We start from the raw sequence: 21352 nt of genomic DNA, 5'->3' as shown, positions 1-21352 counted from the left end.
CCAGTCACATTCCAACATTGAAGTTAAGTCGATGGACCTTGCATGGATGGATGTAATGTTTTCGTTCCTCCAGCAGATGGTAGTATCTGACGGCCAGTTGTCATCTCTTTACCTCAACGTTAGATAATCCAACAAAGATAAATATAATATTATTCTGCCAAAGTAGATTGAGTTACATTCCATCTGTTTCAAAACGTTAATATTGTAAGACTATCCAAGATTGGTTGGTCTACTGCTGTACACAACAAACGTTTAAAATGTAGTGGATTACATATTATGGGACATAATGCATTCATAAGCCAATAAGAAATGTGTGAAAAACAAAAATCAAGTTTGTTCTTATCTGTCAATATGTCTAGGTCTATATATTAACAAAGACCAGATTTTCATGGCAGCTCTTTGAGCTACAGCTTTACACATCTGACACTTCTGAATCAGCTTTAGAAATGCAGTGCACTGGGCTGTATGAAATTATTGGGGGCACCCATACCTTCTATACACCCCACCACCAGCTCAGCAGTCCCATTGCAACCATAACGACAACTGACACCTGTGGTGTGGAACTATAATTAACATAACTGCTGCTCACTAGTCATTTGGCATGTGATAATTTATTTTGATATGAAATTTGATTCTAGGGAGAAAAATAACGCAACAAGCACGGGGGAAAAAAACAGCGTAGACTCTATTACATGTTCCAGCCGATAAGACGGATCGCCAGCACAGACAGCGAGAGGGGGTCTGTTCATTGACTGTCCCGGACAGATTGTGCGCGATGTGCTCAGTTGTTTTTTTTTTTTTTTTTCATCCTGCTGGCATTTGGGTGCTGTGACATGGGCTGAACAGTACGCTGTTCGATCTCCTACAGGGATGGACCTGCATGCCAAAGTCTGGGGAATATTTCAACGCAAGGTTTGATCTCTGGTTTTCGTACTACTCTTTTTTTTTCTTCAATTTGTTTTATTTTCTTCATTTATTGTCGTTTTTTAGTAAAACTACAACCGGTGATGGCTTGGCCGTGCATCAGTAGAGTCTGCTGTTTGGCTCGGTTCTGGAACCAGTTTGACAAATCCGATCTCTCGGTTCCGCTCACCATCCAAAACTATTCCGACATCGCGGAGCAGGAGGTGCGATCCGTCACCAAACAAGTGCCCACGGACCGAATCCACAGGAGCAGCAGCTCCCTCACCCAGGACCACCGTGGTGGACCCCCCCTGGCACTCATCGATGACATCGGGACCAGTCGGGAGTCGTTCAGGGGTCGCCGTGAGCTCGGTTACAAGCCCCGGGAAGACTACCATCCACCCGTCGTGCCTTTTCCCACTGTTACGCAATACACGCAGGATTTCAAACCCTGGCCCGTTCCCAGAAAGGACAATTTCCCTTGGATTAGTAACGGAGGCAACAGGTCAGCCACTGTGGCGGACAGTCCAGTAAACAGTCACCCCAGTCACAATGCCGCCGGCAGTCAGCCTGCACAGGGGCGTAGGGACGAGGGGGGAAGGGGCCAAAAGTTGGCGGAACCGCAAAACGCAGCAAGTGCCAGTACCAGTTCATACAGGTTGTCTCATGTTTCTCTTCAAACGCTGTCCTTTCAGAACCACACATTTGAATTGTAGAAGCTGTCGCTTTGCACACCGTCTTTGCATTACCAACTAAATGAATATCCTAGTGCTGAAATTGACTATTTAGCACAGCCAGTTACCTAATCCACTGCAAGACAACATGGCGAGGTTATGCATCTGCTTCAGTTGATGATTAATTAGATGCAATCATTCATTATTAATTACTTCCCACTGTTAACTGGGCTAGCTGGTATTGAAGATGCGCTAGTGGCTTGGCTAAAGATGCAAATGGTAACAGTTCTGGTTGTAAACTGTTCAATCATCATCTATCATCAGCGTACATAGGCTTAATCATCCATCATAAACCCCCTAACCCCCCCCCCCCCCCTGCTTCAGAAACCAATAAAACGAAAATATGATTGTTTAACATCTGCCATTCCCTTCCACCAGACAAGAGTACAGAGAGTGGTCAGGGGCCAAACCAGCCAAGAGCACCAGGAGGAGCCAGTCCTCTCCCTACGTGGGCTCCCAGGGCCAGGCGGGCCAGCTGACTCCTGAGACCAGCTACCAGGCTGCCTTCAGCGGGGAGAGCCACCGGCCCACCCCCTCCGTCCCCACCACCACCACCAGCGTCCCCGCTGCACCGCCTGGCTCTGTGATGCAGCCCTGCACACCGACCCTGACCCCTCTCCTCCAGAGCGGGCGTACTGGATCAGCAGCCCCCCCCGGCCTCAGGCAGAACCAACTCTCCGAGAGGAACGACCTCAGCACAGAGGTGAGCACAAAGAGGGACTTTTCGTTCTTGGAAACAAAAAACACCTTTCTATTGGCTGTCCTTCATGCCCTGCTATTTCATGTTATTTTCTTTCTTTTTGAATGTCACATCAATTGAAAAGGTCTTTGAAAACTGTATGAAAGGACATTGCCAAAAACAACACAACTTCTTCCTCAGGAACACGGCGCTGGCATTTACTGCCTGAAAAAGCCAAAACCGATAGAAGCTATTTACGCTGTATTCAACTAAAGGGTCAAAAGGTGGGTTTATTTTTTGCAGGAGGTTCAATGAGTTTGAATCGCAGCCTGCTCCTCATCGTCATCGGCCCACCATGATCTCCCAGGTGGGCCGCGGTAGCCTGCGGGCCTTGAGTCGTCTTTAGAGAAGTGCTACAGTCCCTCCACGCGGCTCAAAGTGACCCAGCTGTTTGAAAGCAGGCCAGCTCCCTGCATTAGGTAACGCTCCATCGGTTCCCCTGTTCCGCTCCGACCTGGAAAGTTACAAAAGGGGGCTGCCTGCCGCCGTGACGAGAGGGAAAAAGGAAATCAAGCAAATAGTTATGCTAGATTTTACAAATCTTTGGCCCAGATTTGTTTTGTGTGTTCTCAGGCGGAAGCTGATCTGGGTGGACAGTGGATGGAGGGGGGGCTAGATTAAATGGGACCTCAGTGAAATCGTACAGGACAACGAGGGCAAAGAGGATTTTGCTTTAGAGGCCGAGCACTAATAAATATGACCAGATACACTGTGACCTTTTCTTTTTTCTGAGGAGATTACCGTGAGCTCACCGCTCCGACAGCCCCGTCCGTCCGTAGCTGATGGTGGCTGTAGTGAAACTGTGAGGAAAGATTATAGTCTCCCTAGCAATCTGTCAGTAAAGGGTTGTAACCTGTAGAAGCTAGTCGCCAATCTTGCTTTCATGACCAGTGTCTCCTTTAAAAACATATTTCTAACGAAATGTTGTGGAACAGTTACAGAGATGCTTACTGCATTATTTTGTATTGCGTTGTGTTGTATTGTGTGTACGCAGTCTGAGTGGCTCCGCCTGATTCAGCCATGGTCCCTGTGTTCTGACTGTGATGCTGGATGATTGGTGTCATTTGCAGGTCACACCGTGTATTAATACCCCTGCCCCAGTTGAGAGAGTGCCGATTCACTCCTCCAACTCCAAAAAAGATAGGATGCGCTCTCCTGCAAAGCTGTAGAACCAGAGTCCTCTACAGATCACATCCAACAGAACCACGCTTAATACACCACAATCCTTTACCCCATTCTTTCAACATGTACGCTTCAAATCACAAAAAACCTGCATCGACTTTATAACTTTGTTATGTTCTAAAAATTCTAAATCCAAAGCAATGTCAAAAGTGCCTTCAGCTGCATGTAGGTCAGGAGGAAGTTCAGCGCATTAAGTATTGAAAGTATGGATGCTGGGGATCAAACCCGGTGCCTATCGGTAGGAAGTGTTAAGCCTTTCTCCATACACTAACCTCACCCTAACTCAGTCAAATGTCTAGGGTGCCTCAGTCAATACATCCCACTAATTCCAGACTGGTGAACTGCCTCTGAGCTATAATAATCGGCCCCAGACAGCAGCAACCTTTCCGGGGGCCCGACTCATTACTGTCACCCCCACCAGCGTGTCACGTACCACTTTGGTTTGCCATTGTGCGTGCCTGCATGTGTGCGTGAGGCAGGGCACAGCATGAGTTTCTATTGATGTGTTTAAAAAAACAACACAGTACACAAACACAACTGCTAACCTTGAACCAGCATTGAACCGTGGCTGAACTCCCCCCCCCCCCCCCCTCCATGACTCAGGTTTAGCAACGACATCCTCAGACTCAATGAGCTTTCCATAACGGAAGGGTTGAGGCTTCAAGAGATTAACACCTCATTACTCTTATGAACAATTTGCCAGATTGAATTCACACTGACTGAATAAATAGTCTATATTGGTCCAACACCACAAATACATTTGTTATGGGCAAACTTGGCATGTTTCCTTTAATCCGCTAAATGCTAAGGGATGCTGCTGCAAGGGATTGTGGGATGTGAAACGAGTGCCAGTAACAGTGTATTTTAACACCTGACAGAAAACTCAGGCAGACTGATTTAGAAGCCCATTGGGTGTGTATTGTACTGTGTAATCACCACTATGTGTCGTGGACAGGCAGAGAGTGGTTGGGAACAGGCCATTCGTTTTGTCAACAGAATGAGTATCGCAGCATTTTCTTTCCGTAGTGTGTCTTTGCAAGCCCGTTGATAAAGGGCTTACGTTCGGAAATGCTCTCCCAGAACTCAGTCCAAGGAAACGCTCCTCGCTCTATGAGATGAGTCGTGTTACGCTGCCTCCAGGGTCGATACTGCTGACTGCAACGCGGCTTACATGCAAAGGAAGAAGATCCCGCATCCTCTTCCCCTCTTTCACCCCCCTTTCTCTCTCCCCATCATGATTCAGGACCCCCTCGCCCCTCCCCCCCTCTCAAGCCCAACCAGCTTTTTCTTTGTTTGGTGTCCTCCCTTCCTCCCTACACACACTCCTTCACTTTCTCCTTCTCCTTTCCCTCCCCTCGCTCTGTTCTTTTCCCCGGGAGCCTCTCGCGTTTCCCACGCTGCCTGGGACAAGAGAGAGAGAGAGAGAGAGAGAGAGAGAGAGAGAGAGAGAGAGAGAGAGAGAGAGAGAGAGAGAGAGAGAGAGAGAGAGAGAGAGAGAGAGAGAGAGAATAGAGAGCAAGAGTGAGAGTGAGAGAGATACAGAGGAAAAAGAGATGTGACCAAACTCATGCCGATAGACATTTAGAAGGGGGGACGAAAAGAGATAAAGTGAGTAAGAACAGAGGATGGATTTATGTGCCTCTCTGCTGAAATGTGATGTTGCACTACTCTTGAGCGAGAATCTCATTTAGAAGGAGGAACATTTGAAGAGCACAAACAAGTGTGGGTGTGTGTGTGTGAGTGTGTGAGTGAGAGGAGATAAGACGGTGCATACTCACACACACTGACACACTATCCCGCAGCAACTTGAAAAATGTCCTTTAACCTATAATATGCAGTGATTTCCCCTTCTGGTGCATGGTGTGTAATCACACAGATCCAGCTGGAACATTGGAATCACTGGGCTTTACAGTGTACCTATGTAAACCAGCAATTTAGAATAGTATACATTTTACTACTAATAAAAATAAGCACTGATTAAGTCATTTTAAATTGACAAATATTTAGAGGAAATTAGAGAAATGTTACTTGAGTATTTATGTATTTGCAAAAGTAATGGTAAAGTTTTATGACCCATATAGTCTGAGGGATACAACCAAAATTATAGTATGAGCTAGACAAATATAGATGACGCACACTAACCCCCCATCTGCAACAAGGAGAGAGGTCACAAAACAAACGCACTAAAGTTTTGTGATGTGATTCAGATCAGCACAGTTCCACCTCGCCAGACACTGACCAGGCCTCCACTGAGGTCACTACTGACGCACTGACTAGCTACTGCCGCAGCTCGTGTTGACCAAGCAGAAATGCATGTGTGTTGTCAGACATCAGAGATGATGGTCTTGGACGGCTTGGCTGGCATGCCAAGCCGGCAGACTGAGTCTACCACGTGATCATCAATTCCCCAAGCCCTATAGTCACGATTCTACTTTTCTACTGCATCAGCACACCCAACAGACCCAAGTTAACCTTGCTTCTCTGATGTGCTTCCGCTCTCTTGTATTCACTCAGTATCTAAATGTGTGTGTGTGTGTTTTGACAGGACAACCTCGTGAGGACTAAGCCGTCTCCAAACCCCTCCGCTCTTTCTCATAGTGGCTCCCGAGTCTTCAACATCTGACCGACATAGAAACACCACAGAAAACAACGAGCACCAGCCAATCCGCTCCGGCCGGCTGAGATCCCCCGCACCAACAAGGAAGAATTGTCCTCCGTTCATTCCACACACCATTATTAATCTATGCAAGGGGGACTGTAGGCTGGGACTGTATAGTGTGAGCCAGTGGGGGGTGGGGGTGGGGGGGGATTGTCTGTTGAGGTCTGTCGCCTCTTCAGGATTCAGCACAGAATGAATGAAAAGCAAATCCTTTCCTGATATGTTCTGCTACTACCGTCTGTGGTATTTAAATATGCATGTTAGGGAATAGTTTGAGAAAAGAAAAACAAACATTCATTAACATTTTCTTTGTCGCATCAGCTTGGTTGGCGCACGACTCCATGGCTGCTCCGCGTGTTGGTGTGTAGTTCTTGTATGTGTATGTGTGTGTGTGCACCTGATTGATTAAATGTCAGTTTCTTGTGGATGGTTGGTTGATCTGCTGTAAAAAATACAAAAAAAAATGTGCATACGTCCTGGTTTGTGTTATGCTCAATGCACTTTGTTGCCCTTTAGCGTCAAGAAACCTGGTAGTATTTTATTAGCGGAAAAAATATGTAAAATATTTAGGTTATATTTCATTAGTTTACACTTTTGAAAAAGTACGGTTCCATCTATGATTTTGTAAATTTGTTGTTTAAAAAATTAAAAGGGAAATATGTGAGAAATGTGCCATCTTTGCCATTATTTTGGACACAGTTAAAATACACATTTTAAAGATCCTATGACATTCCTCCAGGTGTGAGTGTGATTAGCCACTAGCCGTTTTGAATATCTGGGTGGACACGCCCACTTGTGATGTCATAAGTGGCAGATTTTCAAAACACTTGGTGGCATGTCATAATAATAATAATAATAATACATTTCATTTAGAGGCGCCTTTCAAGACACCCAAGGTCACCTAAGGTGACCCAAGGTCATGGGACCTTTAAGCAGAACCTTTAGAGAGAAATACCATGAGAGCTTAATCTAGGTTTCCTATACACAACCATGCCTGGTTTTACCAATTTTACATCCATCTCCCTCAGTCGGCATTAACAATCCTATCTTATCTTAACTGATTTAAAACACATAAATGTTAAAGAGTGTAGTTAAACACGCAACACTTCCTTTAACAAGAGGTTTTTACTTTTTTTATTACAAGAATATGGATTATTAGATTTGTGCACTGAAAAATGAAAAGAAAGAAAATACACTGTTCTTTTCACAGGTATTTTCCACACAAACTCGGTCAAAACATGGGACGATCACCAAGCCCACAACTCTCCCCCCATTCACATATTAACGTAATACAAATATTAATCCCACCCCACAATCCCCTAACACAAGGTCTCGACCATCAGCAACACTCAGCAACAACATACAGCCGACACTCAACTGATCACCTGACACTCACACACACCTACATTACCATGAGGACATCACTGCTGGCGCGCATCGGTATAAAAATAAGAGTCAGAATGCCTTCATCTGCGTTATCTTGATCATATACACTGGGTACAGGTTATGGGTGATACATTAGGGTGCTAAAAATACTTAAAAAAAAATGAGTTTTCACTGACCTTCAAACCTCATTAGTTATGGAGAGCACGCACGCACGCACGCACACACGCACACACACACACACACACCCACCCACCATTAACAGTAGGACTTGTTAAGTGGCTTATTCCATGGACTGCAGAAGTTAGCCAGCAGCCTCAGTAATAGTTAATAATTAAATTGTTTAGCTGACGGTTTCGTTAGGTATATGTGACATTTCTATCAGGCCTGTGTTGCAAGTAAAGGCTGAAGAGCATAGATTTTCTCTTTTCGACAGATAACACTCTGTTTAGAGTAAGCTACCGCACATAAAAACCTAACACTGTGCAAGCATCACTGGCCCATCCCGGACAACTCACTGCCATTCATACAGACTCACAATCATAGCATTGCTAGCCCATCATGTCCAGTAACCATGGATGCCAGAGAGGCGTCTCTAGAATGAGGCATGCCATAACATGCTCGTAGTTCCAGATCGATGGTTGCCCATGAAAAACAACATCACTTAAACTCATCACTACATTAGGAAATGCCAATAATTCCTAACTAGGAAATGCTCTCAACCATAATCTATATCAGCTGTCAACCGACATGGCCAGTAACAGACCTTCCACACGTTTCACCACAATAATCTTGATATAATGTGCGTGATCGTGAGGGGAGAACAAATAAATTAAATCCAAATGTATAAGACACACGTCCCCAAAACACTTCCCTTCTCCCATGGATATGGACTAAAACAACAGTTCTCCTCTACTCTAAACAGGTAATGTGACATCGTTCCATGTGGCAGTTATGAAAAGGAAAAGCAGAGCCCTTTTACAGTCAACGAGTGAATACAGTACTGCTAGTGTTTGTCTGATGTCCATAAAGCAGTCAAAGTCACCCATGGAGGCCAACGGTTATGCAGCTTTTTATCCCAACTCCATATCGTCTGTCTCGTTGTGTACAGTTAAAGTCTATTGAGTGCCCCTGATTGGTTGTTGAGGTGAAGAGCTTTACACGATTGCCCCCCCATGGTACATAGCCCTGCCCCCTGCAGTGACAATTAGCAACAGGGAAATGGTTTTGTAGTTGGTTTCTTTCGTCAGTTCCAAGTGTTTCACAACTTCTGCAGCTGTTGAGCAGAATCAAGTGGGACACGCACACACACACACACGCGTGTGTGTCTCTCGACAGTCCGTTTGTGTGTCTTAGTCATTCCTGGTTTAGGTTCAAAGGGTGAAGTGATGGTGGGCGGGGGCTTGTCAGTCGTCTTTGGACAGGTAGCCCATGTGGATGTTGGTGAGGAAGTCACAGGTGGGGATACTGCTTGCAGCCTGGTGCAGGTTACTGGCGCTGATCTCCCTGGGAACCCTGCAAGACATGAGCGAGGACCAATGAGAACCAAGGGCTCAGCCGCCTAATCAATGAGAATGATCCGGGTCTGAAGATTACCGCAGAGGAGGATTTTTAGGAAATAACGAATATTTTAGTAGTGTACTCTTCAAGGACCTAACAAAAAGTAACAACGGGCAGATTATCTTTGTTGTTCAGACACAATGTGTGCATTTAAGGGATTGTTGGTATAAATCCTGTCCCCTTGTCACCTTGTGATGAAACCAAAACCAAAACAGCAGCAGCAGACGACGACGACGTAGGAGGTAATAGCGGACGGTTGATCACTAGAGAAGGACAACAGCGCCCGAGCCACATCTCACCTGTTCTGGGGAGATTTAGCGTGCGCCCCGGCCAAGGCCTCTCTCAGGATGTCACTCGCAAATTGCTCTGTCGCCTGGGGAGTGACAGACACACACACCATCAGCTCACCAACCCTATCCTTTACCCTGCACAGTTCAAGGCGATGCATGGTCTTAGTGGAGTCATGCACAATCGTGGGTTCGTGTCCGTCATGGTGATGGAGGTCAGGTGGGGGTGAGGTCAGGGATATAGGGGGCGGGGCTCCGGTCTCCCGTCACGGCAGTCACAACACGCACCTTGAGGATCATGGCCTCCACCAGCGGGGCGAACACGTTCTTCTCCACCTCCACCGGCTGGAAGGCCACACCGATCTGAAGGGGGAGGGAGGGGTTAGGCCTCAATAAGGAATCACATACAAGGTGCTTGGGGGGGGATCTGATGTATTATTTTCAAATACGTGATTGAAAAGATGGAAGAGGTAATTGGAGGCGTGTCAGTTTTGATGCAGAATCAACAAAACAAAAAACTATATTTAAGTTCTAAGCCAAACCCACCGTGGGCTGAGATAGGTGGAATTAATCAGTGGCAACAGTAGGGCGGCTTCGATCCAACACGCACTCTCCTAAAGAGCAGTCCTGCACCAGAGCTAGCTGGTGGCCGCGGCTCACCTGCTGCGCCGTCTCCTGGATGAACTGGTCCGAGGGGGAGGGGCCCAGGAAGAACCTGGGCTCGGGGTCCGACTCCGGCTCCTCCTCCTTGACCTCCTTGAGCCGGTGGCAGGCCGGCGTCACCGTGACGATATCCACAATCTCGTTGTCGGGCTCCTCGGGCTCCTTCTTCAGCAGTGCCTGCATCTGCTCCACCCGCTGCAGGAGCTCCTCACTGCTGCCCAGTGTGCACGGACACTCTGCAGCCGCGACACAGGGGGGGGGGGCATGGGGGGGGGGGGGGGGGGGGAGGGGGAGGGAGGGCACGGGGGGAGGGGGGAGAAAGCAAAAGCAAAAGGAAATGAAGGAAAGGACATGGGAGGGAGAGGAGGTGGGAGGGGTGGAAATGGAGAATAATAAAATTGAGAAGTGGGAGTGAGTTGGTGAGTGGGTGAGAGAGTACGGGAGGCAGAGGTAGTACGAGAGGTACAGAGCGGTACAAAAGGTAGAGAGAGAGAGAAATGTGGCGATGGAGAGAGAATAATTGAGCTTCATTAGCATGTAAATACAAAATATCTGGCCAAGCTTACACATCTGCTTTCTGGATGCGCGCCGGTTTGAAGTGTGGGCGTCAAACTACAGAAGAGCTTCGGTAGAATGTCAAGGCAGCAACACTGATTTAAATAGAGCCTTGTTTCTACCCTCTCTGCCACATGGTGCAGTGGAGAGACGGAGAGACAGACAGATAGCCAGAGAGAGATAGCCATCACGGGTAGGTAGTGATGAGTCGTACACTCTTATGCAAGGGGGTTGAGTCACCAAACTTTGCAGTCCTGTCCATCACCAAAGCGTACGTCTAATTAGCTGCCCTACCTGTGAACAGCAGCTACACAGTGAAGGCTGCCTGGCCCAGCCTGCTCACACACTCATTAGGACGGCTTGATGAGGCCTTTAACGGTGGGTGTCCGCAACCATTAAACAAGCAGCTCCCATACAATCCGATTCTTCAGCCCATATATTTTCCAGCCATGTAATCATAATGACCTTTCGAAAGCAGGCTGCTGCAAAGTTCTTTACAGAACAAAACCAGATTATTTCAAAGCCCTTTGGACTTTTTGCCACAACTCTGATTGTACATGCTATTGTTAGCTGTATGGGATTCGAGCGCAGCAGTAGTCTCTTGAGTCGTTACCTGTGATACTCTAGTATCGTGTTTTAGGGCGTTGATTTGGGACAAACCGGTTTCTGCGACGACTCAGTCCATGTGAAAACCATAACAACTTGACCCTCTGACGCCGGCGGCTGGGGACTCACCAGGCTCGCTGTCTATCTGCGTGAGGATGTCCTCCATGGACTCCTCGTCGTCCCGGCGCTGGGGCTCGGGGTCCGGCGGGGTGTACCCCCTCTGCCGGCACCACTGGACCACCTCCCGGGTCTTGGGCGGGGTCAGGGCCTGAAGCCGGGGCGAGCGGTCCAGCACATCCTGGACCACGCGCTTCACGGCCACCGCCCGCTGGAGCTGAAGCACACCACGGACAACGTCTCCCTCAGTCAACTACACATGACGCGCTGAGGCAGCACACTCTGCACACAATATACAGACACACCCTTAAAAACTGCTTTGCAGTGGAGCGAAAAACCACTCCTCATCCAGGCATCGCCTTGTCCTGATCCTTTGTATAATGACTCGCTTTTAAGTGAGGTGAATGATGAATTAGTCGTGTGCAGACAGAGACAGCCTGGAGACCCCCTTGGCTGTCAGGGAACAGAGCCTGGGACCAGAGGGGCTTGTGAGGACAGGAAGAGAGACAGCTTTACAGGGACCTGGCGATGAAGCCGTTATGAACAGCGGCATGGGCATGGGCGAGGCAAATGTGCGGCTGCACGGGAACAGCAAAGGCACAAGGCAAGCAGAAAGCCTGCTGATTCGATGTGGTGGAATACTGCACACGCGGCCCCTGGTACACAGAGACGAGGAGGCGCCAGACAATACAATTTGCTACTGCCAATCAAGGGCTGCCGGGGCCCAGACACTCTAATAACAGGCGACACCGATACTGTCACACAGGGTTTGAGTCTTCCACACTTTAATCCCCCCGCACCGTGTCGTGGCGAGCGAGCCGTAGAGGAGCAGCACAGCGTTCACAAGAATGGGTGCGACGTGTGAAGTTTTTTTAAATTAAATCAGACTTTCCGTTTCAGCATATTTTAAGACAAATCCTTCTCTCTTCTTCACTGCACTGCCCAAAACAAGGGAGAAAGAATGCTTGGGATATTCGTTTTATCTTTCAGCTTGCATACCCGTCATCTTTACAGACACACAAGCACAACTGGAAGTGAATTCTCTGATCTGCATCATGATCAACAGTATAATAGACACAATTACAAGGAGATAATCCTCTTCAGCAGGGAAAGATACTGCATTGGTTAATGCTATTTATTAGTCTAATATATCTTCAGAATCCTAGATCATTTCCAAAGCTTGAAATCTGAAATTACACAGCCCTACTTTACATAAAACAATCGTCACTCTTCGATCATTCTTTATAGTACATTTGTTCTTATCCGTTAATGCTTAATAACCACTTAATGAGAGTTGTCTGAAAGAAAGCATACACACATAAACACGCACACACATACACGCACGCACGCTGTGTGTGTGTCTCACCTCTGACGCACGGCGCTTGCCGATGTTCCACGAGTAGTACTGCTCTTCCGACGAGGCGCAGAACGGATGGGAGTCCTCCGCTAAACAGACAGACAGACACACCGATTACAGAGAAACCCATTACACCTGCTCACCAAGCACCTCATGGACATTCGTTGCCAAGGAGATGGCCGAAAGCGGCCACATACTTTTGTCCGGCACGATGAGCGGGAACTTCTTCACCACGGCGGTCAGCAGCTGCATCATGGTCTCTACGTGTTCCGTGCTGAGGACAAAGACAACGCACACGACCACAACCGTCACACACAAACACACTACTGTGAAGGCATCTAGCAGATTTGTATCCAGATGAACTATCAGCGAATTTAAAGGATACATGTCCTGGATGAGCAAGTGGGGATTATGGATCTTAACATAAAACCTATCGATCGGATTTCCCAAGGATTTGTGATTCTGTGTGTGTGTGTGTGTGTGTGTGTGTGTGTGTGTGTGTGTGTGTGTGTGTGTGTGTGTGTGTGTGTGTGTGTGTGTGTGTGTGTGTGTGTGTGTGTGTGTGTGTGTGTGTGTGTGTTCCTCACTTGAGATCTAGCGGCGAGGTGTCGGGCCCTTGCTCCGTCTTGACGGTGGTGGCGACGACGTTGGGGGTGGGGGGTCCGGCAGGCGGGAGGAGGGCCGACGTGGAGGAGGCAACGGGGGACGAGACGGGCGTGGCCGCACACGGCTCTGTTTTAACTGTGGGGGAGAAAGAGAGAGCCGGACAGGCAGACGTAGAGAGAGGAGAGGGACAGAGACAACGTCATTAATGATGGAGGTGCAGGGGTGGAAGTGTCAGGGTGGGAGGGGTAATGTGTGAGGGGGGGGGGGCTCCTCTCACCTTGCGCCAGAGGCAGGGTGAAGGGTAGGGGGGCCTGGCTGGCAGGACTGGGGGAGGCTCCAGCCTCGGCGGCTCCAGGAGTATAGGGGGTGATGGTGGAGGAGGAAGAGGGAGGAGCACTGAGGACTGGACCTTTGGACACGGCTACACACACAAAGGACGAAGGAAAAACACACGCGTGAAGCCTCAACAGTCTCACCTTTTAGAATCCTGGCAACAAAATAAAATAAAAGCTACTATTCTAATTTCTTTAAGAAATAGCATCAACGTCTAAGACCCATCGGCCAAGAGACAATAAGGCAGGCTTAGGTGACGTCTCTCTCTCACCTTTGCCAACAGGCATGAGTATGGACGGCATGGCCCCGGCCCCGGCCGCCAGCTGCTTCAGCTGGTTGGTGGGGAGGCTTAAGACCGTCTGCTGGGACCCGCCTGAACTCCCTGGGTGGATCTTCAGCATGCCTGAGGACCAAACAGGAAGTGAGCCGTCTAATACTGCGTGATCACACACGTGCAGCATTTCTACTAGGGATCAAATTATTCGTTCGTCCTTCCTCAGGTTTGTGAACAGTGAACCACTTTGTCAGCATAAATAGATCTGATAACGTTCACGCTTCACCATCAAGGTACAGTCCCCAGCCGGTCAACGTTAGTCACCCGGCACACCAGTAAACCGACCCACACCAGCGCCGCGGCGGACCCACCTGACCCGCTCTTCCCGCCGGCCGCCATGCTGCTGACCAGCGAGGCCGCCGTGACCAGGGACGTCCCGGGGCCTTTGCCCCCGCCGGCCCCTTTGGGCGGACCCACCACCGGCATGTTGGCGATGCTCTTGGCCACCGTGAGCGCCGTAGCCCCCGCCGCCACCGCCTTCCCGCCGGCCGCCCCGGCCTTGACCAGGGCGGCCGCCGTGCTCTTGGCCAGGCTGCTGCTGCTGCTGGCGGCGGCGGCGGCGGCGCTGGCGTTCTTGGCGGCGTTGATGACGGCCGCCTGGTTGGCCGCCATCAGGACGGGGTGGTGCTGCTGGGGCGTCGGCCGGGGGCCCTCCGTCGTCTGCAAGGGGAGAACGGCGCACACACAGGAGTCAACATACATGTTTACTACGGTACGCTACCCTAGCGATGTTCTGGGTTGGGCTGTTGAGCTAACATGTGTTACGCTGCGAGTTGACTGTACATAAGAAGGGTATACACAAGTATGGAGCAAGTATTGAGCGTTTATGCGGCCAATGACTTGGCAACGGTTTTCTGCTCTGCAACAGTTTGATTTTGAAACTACAATGAAAGCAATGTTATCACCACCACCACGTACACATGACCTGACTTGATTCAAAAAGATGCACGCTGTGTAGTGTTTGCGGTTGAGCCAAGATCCCCCTTTTCCCCCCCTCAAATCGGTTCCCATAGCGAGGCGCAAAAGGTCACTGGGTTTATGGAATCCAGTACCGAGACAATGAAGTCCATCTCCCACTGGCAGCAGCCCAGCACCCCAATTAACATGGTCGAGGGGGACGTGCAAAGAGGCCTTGCATCTCCACCCTGCAACAGCTCAATATTCATTTGTTTAATTGTCCACAAAATTCCTAGAATAAAAAGACGTCAAAAGGTATGTCTCACTGAGCCTCTCTACAATGGGCGTGACAGGGCTGGGTCTGTGACAGAGCCCTGCCCACGGTGTGCAATGCAATGACATTTGGTGCCTCTGCATATCTGGGCTTAATGAGGCAAAGCCAAGTACAGCAAAGCTTTAATCAGTGCTAATGTGTTTGGGCCTTGGCGTGACGTCCACGCTGTGAACGCCACCAGACATCTGCAGCAGCCATTCAAAGTCTGCCGATTTTTGAGCTTGGAGGGGTGCAGTGACTGCAGTCATCAACTAAAACACAAATATTTCTCCAGTATTGAGGGCTGAAAACTGAAGCCGCCTCCCTGCTGATACAGCGAACTCAACACAACAACCTCTTTTATAATGAAGCAGAACACTGACAGTTTAGCGACTCAATCGTTTCATTACGATAGACTCAGCAGGGTTTAATGAAGACATTATTTTTATTACTAAAGGCTGTACTTTCTTATTCTGACCGACCGGAAATGCTCTCCAAACCAAACGCTTATGCTTAGTGCTTAGAGACGTGACAAGCCGTTGAACAGCAGGACAGAGGGTTGGAAGGTCTACTTGAAACTGTAATATATTAAACATATAATAAAAAGTATTACGTTATAAAGGGAAAATTAGCAGCAGGATAAAAAGTGCTTAATTTAACAATCAGTGCTGTACACGCCGGTTTGAGAATCGCCAAATGTGCCGTTTTATTCAGAAATTGCCATTTAATCAGCGCTTAAATATGAACTTTGAAAATGTGCTTTCAGAAAAGTGGCATCAGCAGAAAAATAAATAAAGCAATATTCTGCAGCAGGGAGATGGATGGAAACAACAAGCCATTGCTCTAAAAACACTCTAGGGGGTTTCTGAAGTCAAACCTGCCACCTTTAGAACAAATTAACACTAAAACTGCCCGGTACAAAAAATAAAAACTACAAATGCACAGGAAAAAAAACAAAAACCCCGGTGGTAGTTAGGAGAGGTGGGGTATCGATGGGGTTCGGGGGTGGGTGGCAGAGCAGACAGACCTGCGGCAACAGCTGCTCTGTGCCCTACAGCTCTGGCTCTGGGGGGACACACTGCTAAGAGACTTCCATTGAAATATTGATCAACGACTGCAGTAAAAGATTCAACAACGGAGCGCGCAATCAACTGTAAGCAGGTTGTAAAAAGTTAAGATGATCAGTAAAGTACCCATAAAATGAATGTGTTCTCAATTAAGTAGAGCGCTTCCCATGGTATTGGGGGGGGCGTAGGAGGAGAAATCAGCAGATAATAATCAGCATACTTCTTGAATGAGCAGTTCTTCTGTCTTCTGCACACACACCAGGTGATAAGAGAGCAGGCCAAGGCTGGCAAACTCATAAACTGGAACCAGTGAGGGCCAATACACATGAATAGTGTCAGGCAGGCGGGCCGGGCCAGAACAAGCGAGCAAGGGGGTATTGTGTGCAGCGGTGCGCGAGGGCTTCACTCCCCGCTATGAATCTCGGGGGGTCACCATGATAGACCGCGTCCAACATGTGAATGCAGTGAGGCTGGAGAGTGATATTCAGCTCAAGGATGGACAGACGAGATTTAAAATCAATTTCAGCTCCTTCTTTTTTTTGCTGTTAGATGGTCAATATAATACTTCCATGGGTCGGTGTCAGGTACATTGCCCGGATAGCGAACACTGTAAGCAGGCACGGGCTGAATTACTGTGCCTCCCTTCATATTATGAATCTTGTTTTCTAGTTTTTTTCGCCACATTCAGCACAATTTTTAGCTGGTGAAGACATGACTTCATAATAAATATAGCAAAGGATAGTAAATGCAAACTGCAAAGATTTAAAGGCTAATGCAACAGTGCTGGCACAGCATTACACAATGGCGTCATTAGCATAAACAGGAACTGCCGCATCAGAGATTCAAAGAAATATATCATGCATAAAAACAGGGCCCAAAACTGAACTTTGGGGGTAAACCTCATGCAACACCTGAGAAGCTGCCACTACCCAGCTGCGTCAGGTCAGGCAGTTCACAAACCAACCAACCCCGAGCATAGTCCCGTCAGCGGCAGTCTCACATGCAGTCCATCATTACATGATGGACTGTGTCACAAGCTTCAGGAAGAATAATGGAGAGAGAGATCAGTGCAGTGCTTCATGTTTAGTGCTTTGACCGCATCACTCATACTGTCATTGAAGCAGGTCATAGAATAACTGCACTGCTTTGTACATCCAAACCATGTCAGATATTTGGGAAAAGGAGTTTCTCCACCTGATTTGTCAAAGCAAGTCAAAGGGAACACAAGCGGTTTGCAGTAGACTGGCAAACTAGTCTAGATCTTAATTCGATAGTAAGTTGCAGGTACAGTCATATTACTACCATAACAACATATTCAAACTGATGCTAGGCGTGGTCCGGTTGAACAGATTAGATAAGACCCCCAATTCCATTTGTGTTCCATCCTCTACCGAGTTGACCTACTAGATATCTAAATACGTAGGCGTCAACAGACATCCATTGAGTACGTTATTGTCTTGCTGCTGCCTGCTCCAGGTTCCACCATGACAGCTCCACTTGCTGAATGTAATCAATTCATCTCTGTATACAAAGTCATCAACATTAAATGAAATTACATCAGCGGCACATATTTCAGCCATTTCCAAATGTTCGTATTCTATGTATGTCTATGATTAAACCACGCTTCAGACTCCCATTATATTTTCCAGGCGCATTGGGGGTAAAATGAGCAAGCCATTAGGATTGCGTCAAAAGGCATCACGTTAATGGACGACATGAAACAATCGCCCCGACACACCGAGTACATCATATGTCGCCAAAGTACTCAAAATGCAGATGCAGAAAGGGAAATACAGCATAGAATTAGCTTGTTATGATGACAACTACTACATGGTGACATAGGGACTGATGAATGGAAACACTTGACTGCCTTGTTGGATATATAATTCATTCAACACATTCAAAGTATCAAGACACCCAGTTCCTCTAACCACTATTGAACGCATTCAAGCAGAGAAAATGTGACAAGCAACAGATAGATGTAAAGCGGGGCCCGTTGAGCATGGATGATTTCATAGCATTAGCAGGGATGGAAAATTAATGATTGTGTGCAACTAATCTGATGGCACAGAAGAGATGGCGGTTTAACCTTCCACTGAATATTGCACTACCAAACTATAACAGTTATTGGAACGCTTGAAAAAATGTGTGCGTGTTTTGTGATTTAATAATATATGACGGCCATTTCGCCCTGGATAAGCTCCATCTCGTCTGGTATGTCATTCCATCAAGCGACAGGGCCAGGAAGGACCCATGGGCACAGACAGACACAGAGACACAGAGACAGGGACCGAGACAGAGGCAGAGAGAGAGACTGGCCTGCGGCGGGTCGGCCGGGGGGGCGGTACTGACAGAGCTGGGGGTGGAGCTGGCCGCGGTGATGACCCCGCCCGTCATCCTCAGCGTGGTGGTCCCCGGCTTGGACAGGTGGCTCCCCGCCGTCGAGGCGACCTTCACGGAGCCGTCCGACAGCTTCACCTGGGAGCCCTGGGCGCCGCCCACCACCTGCCAATCATTGGGGAGAGGAGGAGCTGAATCAATGTGGGAACGGGGGGGTGAGGGGGGCAGGGTGCAACACAGACCAGGGGTCCATGGGAGGCCAGCGATGCAGCGTTCAATTCAAACCCCAGTCAATCGATACAATCCCTTAGTGGGTTTTAATCCATTTGTGCATGTAGGTCAGCACCCATAAAAGTGCAATCCCGTCCATGAGAAACCTCGGCTCTTGCAAGTCTGCTCTAAATAAAGCCCAGCTTATTCAGAGCGGTTTTTTAGGGGATGTGCATCCCCTAAAAAACGCCATTCAAGTCTCACGCCCCAAACTTCAACACTGAGCGAAGCCAACAGCGACTGTTGTCCTGTGTGCGCTGGTTAATGTATGAGCAGCCAAGGCAAAGGTCTCCGGGAGGGGGCAGATGGTGGAGAGAACACCAGAAATTAAGTTATATTTAAGACAAAATAGAGTTAGGGAAAATGATGAAGAGGCCGCCTCCAGCTAGACACCTCAGAGGGAAGCCAGGACTACACAAGTGGTTGCTGAGGCTTAAAGGACACCTTTACACCTATAGACACACACACACACCTACACACACTCAGACTTGTAACCGAGTGTTGTTTATTTATTCTAAATTGAGTCGTCTACAGCTTTGCCTGCGGTGCTGCAGGATAAACAGAACGATATTTATGATCGGTTTACACTCGGCTACGGAGGGGGAAAGAAGGCACTGTGCTCAAAATAAATGTGCCTTCACACAGCAAAGCTGTTAATAAGCAGGTACTAGGCCGGCTGAGGACACGACACCAACCCTCCCGCTGGGAGAACCCTGCCTGAGGCCAGAGGAAACGGAAATATACTGAGACAAACCGGACGCCATTTTCTTTTTTGGCAATGTGAGCGGATGGGTAAAATTACACATTGATCCGTTGCCAAGAACTACAGTCATTAAAGTAAAGCAATAATCAGGCCAAATTGCCGCCGTCGTGGCTATAATTAAAAAGTCTGAGCTAAACTCATAAATGCCGGCTGTGTAGTTGAGGAAGAGGTGATTAAGCTATTAGTAGCGTGTAAGACTGACGCATGGCTGCATGAACACAAAAGATACAGAACAGAATAGACATTGGAAACTTTGTCCAACTCGTCTTCCTCCACACAGCCAAAACAGAACCACACACACAAACACAAACAAACATACAAACACAGAGACACAGACCCCCACAGACAGACACACAACAAGACAGACACACACCCAGACAGACACGACACGCCCAGACAGACACACACCCAGACAGACACACACCGAGACACAGACCCACACACACCCAGACAGACACACACCCAGACAGACACACACCCAGACAGACACCCACCTGGGCCAGGATGGCGGCCTTCTGGCCAGCGGTCACCCGGATGGCCTGCTGGGTGGCTGGGGAGGAGCTGGAGGAGCTGGACCCCCCCTGCTTCCCCGACCCCTGCGCCGGCTGCCCAACCAAAAAGGTGCCCTGGGAAAAGAGAAAAAGACAAGGCATTTAGATTGGGCCACATGCCAAGCTACACCCCACTAAAAAAATGTCCACCTTTTTTTCTAGGATTATTATATCGTCATTTCTCAATGAGCTTTGAAAAGGGTTTGGCTTACTACCGTACTTTGAAATTATCCAGTTTAATGCACTTGGCCCCTCAATTTACACATTGTCTTGCAATTTCCTGCCCACAATCTCATACAACGCTGCTTTTTTAAAAAGCAAGCTAACCATGGCTCAGACAGAGAGCCTGTCGGAATAAAACGAAAACGGCATCCGACCCAGTTAAAGTCAGCAGGGCCCCAGCTCCTTTGTATCGGGTTGGCTTCAAAGCAGACAGCATTGTCTCAACAGCTGTCTGCTGAATCGAAGCCGCTGTATTTAATGCATCTATTTAAGACCACGCCAGACTTCATCGCCACACGCTGTAAGAAACAGTCCAATTTTCAACAACGCCCTTTGTAGAAAAGACTCTCGGAACGGCATACAAGATATGTAATGCAGAGTGTCGAGTCTTAAGACAGGAGCAGGTGGGTAGCCTAGATTTAGATGAAGTTTCACTAACGGACAATCATTTGGAAAGACCGAGGGTATAGAAAACCCCCCCTGCCCTTAACCCTTGCAACTTAACTTGCAAGCCGTTAACTCTCTGAACTTTCACCAATCATGCACAGGCAGATTAGCACAGTTGACCAGAGAAAGGCAGGCGACCAGGAACTTGACTCTGAAAATAATCTTCCTGGTAGGTAGCTACAAAACCTGCTCAGATTAGTTGATTTCTTGCCAGTGGGTTGAACCATTTGATAACTTTTATTGGAGTATCAGATTTATATAAGCTGCTCACAGATAACAGTTTTTTTACAGAAATATTGCCTACTGCTCCATTTTATTCCCCAAGGCATAAATCCAAGATTTTGCACCTTGCCTGAGTGATACCATTTTTCAATGTGGACAACCTCTTATCAGACGTTTTAATACAAAAAGGCTTTAAATGAATTCAGATACATGTCATTAATCAGCAGGTGGGTATGAAGCGT

General features: G+C 48.0%; 2 protein-coding genes across 3 annotated transcripts in view; one reads left to right on the top strand and one right to left on the bottom strand.

Annotated features, from left to right (window-relative positions):
* The first annotated feature begins 469 nt into the window (after window positions 1-469).
* On the top strand, window positions 470-6885 carry map6d1 (MAP6 domain containing 1). Of its 2 annotated transcripts, none has more exons than XM_060059385.1 (3): window positions 470-1561; window positions 2016-2340; window positions 6157-6885. In XM_060059385.1, the coding sequence occupies exons 1-3, from the start codon at window positions 1008-1010 to the stop codon at window positions 6238-6240; spliced, it is 963 nt and encodes a 320-aa protein (XP_059915368.1). In that variant the 5' UTR covers window positions 470-1007; the 3' UTR covers window positions 6241-6885. The 2 variants fall into 2 exon arrangements, with proteins under 2 accessions (XP_059915368.1, XP_059915369.1); XM_060059386.1 differs by having other exon boundaries at window positions 474-1561; window positions 6104-6885.
* A 442-nt stretch (window positions 6886-7327) lies between these two features.
* Window positions 7328-21352, bottom strand: part of yeats2 (YEATS domain containing 2) — a 29359-nt gene continuing 15334 nt past the window's right edge. The window contains exons 18-30 of the mRNA XM_060058889.1: window positions 20163-20294; window positions 18432-18800; window positions 14330-14678; window positions 13956-14087; window positions 13629-13772; window positions 13333-13486; window positions 12943-13019; window positions 12755-12834; window positions 11401-11605; window positions 10108-10346; window positions 9736-9810; window positions 9460-9533; window positions 7328-9115 (exon numbers count right to left, since the gene is read on the bottom strand). Coding sequence (XP_059914872.1) covers window positions 9007-9115; window positions 9460-9533; window positions 9736-9810; window positions 10108-10346; window positions 11401-11605; window positions 12755-12834; window positions 12943-13019; window positions 13333-13486; window positions 13629-13772; window positions 13956-14087; window positions 14330-14678; window positions 18432-18800; window positions 20163-20294 — 2139 coding nt within the window. The 3' untranslated portion in view covers window positions 7328-9006. The remainder of the gene's footprint in view (window positions 9116-9459; window positions 9534-9735; window positions 9811-10107; window positions 10347-11400; window positions 11606-12754; window positions 12835-12942; window positions 13020-13332; window positions 13487-13628; window positions 13773-13955; window positions 14088-14329; window positions 14679-18431; window positions 18801-20162; window positions 20295-21352) is intronic.

This window comes from Gadus macrocephalus, chromosome 8, assembly GCF_031168955.1.
Source record: "Gadus macrocephalus chromosome 8, ASM3116895v1".
Classification (NCBI taxonomy): Eukaryota; Metazoa; Chordata; class Actinopteri; order Gadiformes; family Gadidae; genus Gadus; species Gadus macrocephalus.
The sequence above is the reverse complement of the archived record's forward strand: the minus strand, read 5'-3'. Positions and strand labels throughout refer to the sequence as shown.

Bases quoted from the DNA above. Each gene is read 5' to 3' on its own strand.
- map6d1 (XM_060059385.1), top strand. From the start codon at position 1,008: ATGGCTTGGCCGTGCATCAGTAGAGTCTGCTGTTTGGCTCGGTTCTGG. The intron at 1,562-2,015 runs GTTGTCTCATGT...CCCTTCCACCAG, and splicing joins GCCAGTACCAGTTCATACAG to ACAAGAGTACAGAGAGTGGT. The intron at 2,341-6,156 runs GTGAGCACAAAG...TCTTTCTCATAG, and splicing joins GGAACGACCTCAGCACAGAG to TGGCTCCCGAGTCTTCAACA.